This window comes from Bactrocera latifrons, unplaced genomic scaffold (assembly GCF_001853355.1).
Source record: "Bactrocera latifrons isolate USDA-ARS-PBARC rearing strain unplaced genomic scaffold, ASM185335v1 scaffold_159, whole genome shotgun sequence".
Lineage (NCBI taxonomy): Eukaryota > Metazoa > Arthropoda > Insecta > Diptera > Tephritidae > Bactrocera > Bactrocera latifrons.
The window spans coordinates 458,801-469,819 of NW_017535063.1; the positions used below are offsets into that span (position 1 = coordinate 458,801).

An 11,019-nucleotide genomic window follows, 5' to 3' on the forward strand; every position below is an offset into this window, starting at 1 on the left:
AGAAGAAGAAGAAGATGTGTTAATGGTGAACAGTGAGCAATGCTGCATGGTGACCCAAACATGAGGCAAATTTTAGTTGCAGTTATTGGTAGATAATACATAATAATAATAACATAAGCAATTACTTATAAAAAACGGCTCAAAGAAGTGAAAATCAAAACTTTTATGTTAAAAKTTGCATGGTCTCTCCRAGTTAGCCTTCTTAATGCACATGCCACAGTAGSCAACTAAGCTGCCAGTTAGCCAAGCGGCCGTGCTACACGACCCACACTCACATGCCTACATACTCATATATACATGATACGTACATACATATRTATGTAATTATGTGTGTCCAGCGCCTGTCGCCCGCTGCTTGATATTCGACGCCTTTCTAGTGTGGCTTCACTCGACTCGACTCACTTACAACTCAACGCTACTCGAGTCGTGTCATTGCCTTGTTGTTGTGCGGATGGGTATTCCCCTGTGGTGCTGTAGCATGGCAGTCAACGGCTTAAGTTCGCCGTCGCCCACTCAAATTGCTCGGGTCTTTGGACCTAAAAACAAACGCATTTGTTTACATGTCGTTAATGAAGAAACGAAAAAAAGTTGTAATGAGAAAAAACAATCGTTGGAATAGTAGAAATGGAGACAAGCTAAACAAAAAAGGCTTAAAATATAAACAAGAAAATGTGATTGCAAAGCAACAAAGCTACAGTTGTATATATATTTGTGTAGAATCTCGCCGCATCTAATCTGTTGCAAGCATCGGATATAAAAACCCACGCAATCGTGTTAGGGTACAAATCCCTATTAATATACACACTATATGTTTATGTGTATATGTATATATAGAAGTCCATGTGGGCATCTTCTTGTTTATACTCTCACTCATGCCTATGTGTGGGTCCCTCGGCGCCTGTTTTTTTGACTTTTATGCTACTTTTTCCGATATTGCCGCCCAATCAGCGCCTCAAAAGCGACTCTCAATAGTGTGTCCGTCAACTTGGCTAGCTCATCGGCTTTTGTCTTCTGTTTGTTTGTCCACATGCTAAAGTTGATATGATATATCGGCTTACATATACATATGTATGTATGTTTGTAAATATAAGAGAAAACTTTAGAACGAAGTCTTATAGGTAAGTGTGTGTGTGTGTGTGTTTTCTACTTCTAATAGCTAATTGATGATGTTAGATCAGAAGATGTCATTTTCGATTTTTCGATTATCAGCGTTGTAATCTCATACATATCTCAACGGTTTCTTTGAGGTTATATATGTACATGCATACATGCTTAAGTAGAAGAAAATGAAAGAAGAAGAAATAAAAGTCATTGATTGATATTGATAAAAGAGTATTATGCTTGTATGTGTTTTTTTTTTTTATTGAGCAGATATGTACGTTTATTTTATATATAAAATAATTTATAGCTGTATCTAAATATTTATTAGCGTCCTTTGAAACGTGTAATTAAAATGGAGATTAACTGTAGAAAGAAAGCCACAGCAGTCTCGGCAATAGATAAGGTRAAATACAGAGCAAATACCTTGATATAATAGCTGAAAAAAATTGAGACGGACTGTCAAAAAAATACTTACTCATGTATTTTATTACCAAACTTTATTGTAGATTTTGTTCCAGTTCTATTTAAAGGTGCTAAAAAGGATTTACATTAAAATAAGTGAAAAAGTCTTTTTTTTACAGTCCAGGTCAAATTTGATCAGATGTAATACAGCGTCTACTAATAGAAATTACGTGATTTTGACTCGACTTRAATTAAATTGCTACAAATTAAAATAACTTTAGTCCATTCAACACTACTTAACCTGACTTAGCGTAACGTAGGTTAAGCTAACTTCACGTAATTTAATTAACTTTTCCTAATTTATCTTATATTCAACTATTATGTTTTTTATTCAAATTATTAACTTAACTTAACTTAACTTAACTTAACTTGACTTAACGTAACTTAAATAGACTTAGCGCAACTTAACTAGGATTGGCTTAAGGTAATTTGAGCGTATTTAATTAATTCGCAACTTCAGCCAACTTAACGTAACTTAWYTTTATTTAATTAATCTCAAAATTTATTAATTCTACAAATGATTCAACTTAACTTAAAATACCAAAACTTAGCTTCAATTGACTTAACTTAACAGCTCGTAGCGGCCAGATTAGTATACGTATAGTATATAGTATCAAATTTTGTCAGTGGCATTTCATTACGTCACGTTTCACGTGGATATAACGCTTGAAACTTGTCCAATATTGTTATACAAATTTACATTCCCCGGTAGCTCCTATTCATAAAAAATCAACTTCTCAGATGAGGCTCAATTCCGCCTTACTAACTTCGTCAAACAAACAAAATTGTCGTTAGTAGGGTGTGTCGAATCCTCGTGCGGGGCAGGAAACGCAATTGTATCTTTCAAAACTTGACCGATTATAGCGGATTGTGATAGCACGGCATCATCGGGAATTATTTCTGTATCTTTCAAAACTTGACCGATTATAGCGGATTGTGATAGCACGGCATCATCGGGAATTATTTCTGCCTTCAATAGTGACCGCTAGAGCGTGATCGCAAGCGTTTGAAAACCATGTTTGCCCGAATTTTTTCCCTGCGATTTGAAGATATCGACACGGACGATCTCTATTTCCAACAAGAAGGTGCAAAGCTTCATGTATCGTTCTCGCTATTTTAGGCTTCTAGATTAKTTTCTCAAGGGGTATGTTAAATTAAAGGTTCGAAGACAAAATTCAGCGCACTATAACTGAAATTCCAGCAGTAAWACTGATTTCAAACATCGAAAAGACATGCAAAAGACTGGAGACATGTAAACGGAGCTGTGGCGGTAGAAATTTTGTTAACAATTAAGTTGAAAAATCCCCGGTATACCACAGTAAAACACAAACATAAACATACATGCCAGCAGAGTGTTGCGTTCTCCCAAGCTTTCGAGCGAGTTCATCGCGTGCGCCACATTCGAATGACTGTCGATTGGACTTCGGAGTCAATTAAGGGAACCATTTTTCATCCATTGTCACATATCGACACAAMACCTTGGAAATATCGTGTGGACTTTTTTAATGYTTTCGTCGGTAACAATCTCTTTTGGGCGTCCACTGCGTTCACCGTCTTCGTTCSTAACTTTGCATACCAATCTTTTAYGGCTGATTTTCGGAAGCTCGTCATCAAGCCTAGTTTTTGCTTCTTGTATTTTTACTCTTCCAAAACAATAGTTTGTGAACACTCGAAAATCTTTTTCATCCATTTCAGTAGTTTAACTCAAAATGATATAATTAATTCACTAACTAATGATACGCTAAAATTTTACAAGCGCCTTTTGGAGGTTAGGGCTAAYTAAAAATCATACAGATTTCATTCTACTAGCGTCGTCTACAAATGTCAGGCTGAGGAATTTTCAATTGACCTGTTACAGCAAACATACGTAAGTATATCTCTCTTATAAACGATTACGCAGATTTGTTAAACTTCGTTTTAAAATCGCTAGCTTGCAACCTATTTCATTCCCATAATCTCTTACGCAAAGTTGTTTAGAATAATCCGTAGAACATTTCCCAGACACGCAATTTTTTCGTAGCTGCCTATTAAGAAACCCGCCCCAATGTACATACATATATGTGTGTAGATATATTTATAAAAACAAAGTAACGAATCTAGCATTTGTCTTATTATTTGGCTGCATCTGTGAAACATCAAGCCAACAATCATTTGGGAAAATTTATATTTATATCGAAATACATACAAACAAACAAATGCACAGTGCAGCGCAAACTAAAGGATTCATAAATTTGATTATTATTTTTTTCCCCGAAGTGAAATGTCAAAATGCGCGCATACCCACTACTAAAGTAAACAAGTACAGAAATAAAATGGAATGGAAAGAAAAAAACTTGCTGCGAAATATAAACAAAAACAGAAAATTCCAAAACGCCGCACAGCAACAACACACTAACTAAAGGCAGGCGGCCAGCACGCTGTCGCACAAAATTAAGCGAACTCACACACACTTACTCAAACTACGCAGAAAAAACCCATAAAATCAGATGTATGCATAGTCCAGACATGAAAAAATACCCAAACAAACAACACCAGCAACAAACTATTAACCACGCAGCGAGCAAGCGATAGACAGCAAGCAGGCAGCAGATACAGCGGATGCGCCGACGTTCATACCGCAGATGACAAGCCACAAAAATTGAAATATGGCAACAGCGCATTGTGTCGCCGTATTGACACATTGCTTTACGCTGTGCTACCCTCCTTGCTTCACCATATGCGGCATTTTGGCCGCTGCACATGCAGCGCGGTCACTGGCGCTGTTKCAGTCRCAGTCGACGCACACGCATGCCATTACTAACGTCCTAAACACTGGTGTCTCAMCTCTGCTGTCATTAGTTTTTGTTGTTGTACCTAGGTGARCGTTTTTTGCTCAAATACCTATGAACGCTGGCGTGTTTGTTGTAACTGTCTAGCGTGTTTTTTGCACGCTGCTACTACTATAATTACGAGTGTCTTCTTGGCTTTGCTCCGGCCCATACATTAACGCGCTCTCGACAATTTTCCTTTTCATTTTTCCATTTCGTTTTTTATTTTCTCTTCTGCTCTTCTTTGCTTTTATATTTAGCTTAGACCTTTGCTGTTTTTATATCACTTCTTCATTATTCTATGCCACACACGCACACATACTCTCACGATGTCAGTAACTTCAGTTTTTATTTTCATTTGTATCTTTTGTCAACAACTTCGTCGCCCTTAAAACTTCAGCGGGCACTCTGCTCTTTTTACCCAACAAACACAACACCAAATAAACACCCCGCTTACGCCTTCGCTTTTTTCACGCTTCTTTATATCCTCTTCTACAGCTACAAATATTGCTCTTCAATAACTTCAGTTGCTCATTTTACTTCATTATGCTCTCTTTTACTTCCATTGAGTTGCCTTCCAAATTTACCTGGCGCTCTCRCGCTATCACTCTCTCGGAGTTAGCATTCGCTACATTATCTTGTGCTATACTTCCAAGCTGATTGGACTTACTTCTTCTTCTKCTGCTGCTTCTTCTTTATCATATCGTTTACTTCTGTCCACACTTCAAGCACACTTTTATTCGCCCATTCGCTTTCGAACGCTTTTCTATTCTAATTCTGCTGCTTACTGCCTTCATTTGTATACAAAACATGTGCATTCAGTTTGCCATAACCAAAAAAAAAATCCAAAAACAAAAACAACGCATATCACTCGACGAATGCAACATTGCTGCCTCGCTTGTGTTGGCATTGCCGCCCGCTGCCACCGCTTTCAAAACATGGAAATCACATCCGTTTCCAATAGCTGTTTTAACCGTTCACTTCGCCTGGGTTAGAGCGTGACAGCATAACCGCTTCCTACGTGTATCTGACTTGATTGCCTTTTATTGACGCTGGCCGCCGCCGACGTAGCCGTTGCCATTGCGGCTAAGTCAGTGAAGTCATTTGTGTTTGCGGCGTGTGGGCTCCGAGTTTGTGGAATTTATTGCTTGAAAACTTAGTGCCTTGACTCGCAAATTACATTTTGCAATTAAAAAGAAAATTAATTGAAAATATCTTTTAAATAGAAAATAAAAATTTTAAGAGCTTCCTCAATTTGTTGAAGTCATCCCAAAAGTTGATAAGTTGACGGATTATAGAATCCACTTTGCAATGCACTGTAGTGGCACTATAAAAACCATATATTTGAATATTTATCAGAACTATGGCAAACTTATTAAAATTAAATGAATAGGATTTTCCAAGAAATCTATGTCGTCCCCCTCAACTTAATTCGCGTGGTCCCAATACACTTTTGCCAACGTTTTCYCCAATCTTCGAAACAGTATTTAAAGTCAATTTCCGGAACTTAATGACTTCARTTGACCCAAAACGGTTACCTGCAGCGATCGTTTGAGTTTGCTGAATAGGCCGAAGTCACGATATTGCTTGAAATTTTGAAAAAAACTCACGAAGAATCAATACAGTGTGCGACGGTTCATTATCATTGTGCAAATACCAWAAGTTGTCAGACCATAATTCCGGTCGGAAAGAAATTAAGAGTACACCACACCTCACTAATCGAAACTGTCCAAATTTGATTTTTGGCTTGCTTTCACGTGATTTTTTCGGCTTCGGCACATTACTATGACGATATTTGATCGATTGATCATCTGTTTGTCGTAAGCATAAATCCAAAACTCATCGCAAGCAATTATACATTTCAAAACGTCTTCATAGTTAGAAATCCTTGTCTCACAAACGTTAACGCGACGATGTTATTAAGATAGAATGAGTGATTTTGTAACCAATCGTGGTTTCACTCTTCTTAAGCCCAAATGATCTTTCAAAATAGTTTTCATTGATTCTTCCGATATTCCAACGATTCCAGYCATATATCTGATTGTTAATCGTCGATTCTCAAGCAAAAATTGGTACACTTTATCGACGTGTTGATCATCATTTAAGGTTGGTGGCCGTCCTGAACATGGTTCGTCTTCAACGTCGTKCTCGACCCTCTTTGAATAATTTCTACGAATCAAAAGCAGTTGCTCGTGACAAACAATTATCACTGAAGGCCTTTTTCAACATTCCGAACGTTTYGGCWTCAAAGATTTGATTCCGAACACAAAATTTAGTTTAACACCTTTATTGAATAATTCCACTAATCGTAAAAATCGTCGAATGAACTTTWTGTACCTTAGAAAGACAAGCGTATACCAAACTTTAATGATTATTATGATACACAGATGTCACTGGCAGTCATATCAACCTAAAAAAATAAATTTTTCGAGGAATTGGTTTTTCCGCGAAATTTAAATTAAAAAGTATTACTATTTTTTGTCCACAGTTACCTTGATGTCTGGTTAGTAATGTGAGTAAACTATGGTTTCAAACTTCCACTGAGGAAAAATCTAAAACATTTTGTTATTTTTTATGGTGATACTCTATCATGAAAAATATATTCACTTTTTGCTTCATAAAACGAATTCCTAGAATCAATCAACGATTCGTAAGTGTCAAAAAATCTACTTGGAATTTTTTTAAAAAATCAAATAAGTTTTAATTAAGAATGTGGTAAAAATAAGAAACTAATGTGGCTGACGTCTAACAATAAGTTGCGCCCCTGGGAGAGACAAAAAGTATAATTTTTATTTATTTTAATAATTAAATGCTTTTTATAATCAACTATTGGATTAATATATTTAAAGTAAAAAAACGAAATATTCTAACTTGAAACATACTCTATAAGTTAACCTTCCAATAATATTCTAAAATTATATAACCTCAAAAATCAGATAGTGTCAATGATTTTATCTAACTTAAGTACTTTATCTATGATTTTTTTTGTAATGATAATCAGCTTATATTCCATAAAGTCAGCTCAACCAGAAGATAGCTGTTAACAATGGCAAGTATTGAACTATGGCTTTTACCTCATTACACAAAATCGTGTTAAGATGAACATTAAATTGTTTTGAAACCGTGATTTATTTTGGTTCTTATGCCGTACGGAAAAAAGGTAGTTTTAACTCTAATTCTAAGTCCGAAAATAGAAAAAAATGGGAGTCTTAAMTGTAATCCTTCGTCATGACGTTAATAAAGTTACATAGGTAGGTATTACATGTCTGGAACTCTTTTGGTATGTTAAAAGACCAATACTAAGCCTCTTACACCGGACATCATACTCTGGTGTTGTAAATAGACACTTCAATGAACAATAATAACTCTCATACGCCAACAAAAGTGACAGAGAAACCCTCCGATATTAGTAAATACCTATACTACTGGGATATAACTATGCCACCGCCACACTACAAATATCTACAAAATTTTTGGTTTTCCACAAAACAATCTTTCAATACAACAACTATTGAACTCGCAAAGAATGCTGGTAAAAATGAAAACAAAACAAAAAACAACAACAATAARAATGCASTAAATTGCAGCAACCATAATACATCAAACGTCAAATTGCTAGAGTGACAGTTGTCAGTGTCAGTCAAATGAAATAGAAATAACAAACAACAACTACGACTGCACACAGACTACAAATACCAAACAAAAAAAAAAACACACACATAACCCATAAAGGACCGTATTGAAACTACGGTGTTGCATGGTTAATGCGCTTAAATATTCGATACCACTTCCATACTTCTATGCGTGGTGCTGGTCTCTTTGGGAGTATAGTAGGTGACCATTTTTTGAAGTGTTCAGTGCAAAACCAGTAGTTGCAAGTATTAATAGAACAACAAAAACTGAACAACCGACCCACAGATAAATGCAAAGCCTGATGAATAGAGGCTCTAGCGAGCAATAACGTCCGTACAATGGGCCAGGCAATTGCGATGAATGGTATCGCCGTCAGACAAGCACTAGTAAACAAATAGCCACCGCAGCAACAGCAAAACAACAACAACAATGGCGGCACCTACAAAGTACAGCATTTGTAATGGTCGAACTGGTTACATTGTATGTAGAAGGAACTATTGTAGTAGCAACAGCAACAACASCAGCAGCAGTAAACATTGTAGCAGCCAAGTGAAACTCCATTTCCTTATTGTGCGAAGATTGTGACGATTTCACAAGGTTTTTTACTTTTCTTACATGTATGTATGTATGTATGTAAGTGCCTATGTCTTTTTTGACTGCGCACATGSACAACTACTGCATTTAACGAGCCGACGTCTGCCTACATATCGGCAATGCCGTTGTTGGATAGACATTCATCAGCGCAAAAACATACACTTGCGCGGGAGAAGAGCAATGTGTTTTCACTTGCTCAAGAGGCCGTAGTCGTATGCCCATAAGCTGTCCACACCGCTCTCTTCAGGTATTTACAATTTTTCCATCGGTTTCCCTATCATCCAAGCCTTCCATCGCGTATGTGCGCATATACTTAGTTATATTTATATTTTTCTGATTTCTTGGATATTTTGCACATTCACATGTTCGTCTATGCAGGCCGATCGCAAAGTACCGTTGAAATGCGGTTTATAACCGTTTAACAACCATTCACGTAAATGTCAGCATTTTGCAATTTTGCTTTTAATKATTTATTCCTTTCAGCGACGTCTCGGTGCAACTCGCTGACGATTTACAGAATAAGCATAACTTTCGCTGCGGTCTAAACCATTTGTTTTTGGATCATTTATTATTTGCATTCAGTTCTTGGAAAATAATTTTGTGGCGAATTTGTACTTTGATATTCGTTTATTGAAGTGTTGATGAATTGAAGCAGCTGTTTACGGRAGTCATAAAGTAAGCGTGTGAAGAACATGTAAGGATGTGAAAATGTAGTTKTTTTGCGAATATACATATATTTTGCACTTGTACTTGTACTTGCACAGAACTTTAAAATATTTAAGACATTTTTTCAAAGTAAGAGAGGAGAAAATTATAGAAGATTTTCTTGAAAATAAGTTCGTAAATACATATGTACAAACAATGTAAATATGTACTTTATAATTTATGAACCCAGCTATAAAAAAAACAAAAGGTAGTTTTATAAGCCACCAACTGGTTTTGGAATGGATAATAATAGTCATTAAAAAAAAAGGTCTTCATATTAACTTCTGAAATTCGTACCAACATACTCTTGGACTAAAAAAARGCTATAAAATACAAATGTATTATTTGCAAAAATACCAACTGATCAAATTTGAACCGGACTGGTCAGTTAAATTTCACGCGCAAGCTATAAAATGAAACAAGTAAAGTTTGCCTAGTAATTTATATTWAAAAAAAACAATGATGTTGCTTAAAATTTGCTTCGATTGGTAGAAAATGTTATAGAAGTGTTTTGGGGAGTCTATTTAAAYAAGTACTTGAGTGRCACGAAGCATTCAGTAAAGTTCGTAGTCAAAGAAAGCTTCTTTCTTTCTTAAAGAAACAGTGCTTGAAAATCGTCTTATCGGCATCAGAGAGATAGTGTAAGATCTCAACATATTTTATGGATTCACTCAACACAATTTGGTTAATATTTTTGCTATGAAACGTGCCCAAACTACGTCGAGTAGAGGTCGGAAAAGTGATTGAAAACATAGCTGAGGACAGTAGATTTATAAAACGCACCATTACTGGTGGCGAGAAAAATAAGTTGAAATCTAAAAATCCAAAATTTGCAGAAGGCACTAAAAGTCAGGCTTAAGTGCAACAAGAGATCTGCAAGTAATCTCACTGATGGTTTAAGGTAACCAGATATCCTATTAAAAGGTTTCGTTCTCATTTACATGGTCAGGTCAGTCATAAATACGTATGTATTTGTACACTGCTTGAACTTTAGATATCCTTTAAAAGTCAATATTTTGAAAATGATTGAAGTAATTCAAATTTATAAGCTCATCAGTTGCACTTAGTATGCTATTAACTTTAATATACTAAACTAATTAAGAAAATGCCTTAACTAACTCACCTGATCAGTAGCACCGTTAACGCTGSCCAACAGGACAAACAGCGTGACCGCGAGTAAAAATTTACTGCTACCGCTGGTGGTCACATGTGTTGGCGTGAGACTGGTTAAAATGCCACCAGCCGCGCGCCGTTTGCCCGCCGTCATCTCCGAACCCGACGTTGCTATCCAAGTAGTTGATGTTGGCGATGCGTTTTTGTAGATGTTACACATGGTTTTTGTTGGTTTTGTTTTTAATTTTACTTGATACGTTGATAACGTTTGGGAATAAATTTTATGATATTTTTCAAAAGACGTACAAAAAACGCAGTGATAAAAGAGGAATTAAATCCCAGAGATTTATTTGCTTTCAAATTTATTTTCAGCGCCTGAAAATATTTCCGAATAGCTGAGGAGGACAAAAACRAATTTAAATGAATTTTCACAAACACTTTTTGTAATAAACACTGAATTTGCACATTTTGAAATTAAGAATTTTTTTTAACTCGCGCGAACTTTATTTAAATTTTAAATATTTTTCAATTATTTAACCTTCATTCTCAGAACTCAACTGTTGTTTTGCAATCATTCCAGGTCCAACAGAATCGTTACTATGTT

General features: G+C 35.9%; 1 protein-coding gene across 4 annotated transcripts in view; it reads right to left on the reverse strand.

Moving 5' to 3' along the window:
• LOC108966337 (syndecan) overlaps positions 1 to 11,019 on the reverse strand; it is a 471,998-nt gene that overhangs the window by 458,508 nt on the left and 2,471 nt on the right. For 3 of the 4 annotated variants that reach the window (XM_018929190.1, XM_018929189.1, XM_018929187.1), the window contains exon 2: positions 10,426 to 10,810. In XM_018929190.1, coding sequence (XP_018784735.1) covers positions 10,426 to 10,635 — 210 coding nt within the window. In that variant the 5' untranslated portion in view covers positions 10,636 to 10,810. The remainder of the gene's footprint in view (positions 1 to 10,425; positions 10,811 to 11,019) is intronic. The other variant, XM_018929188.1, reaches the window with a different exon arrangement.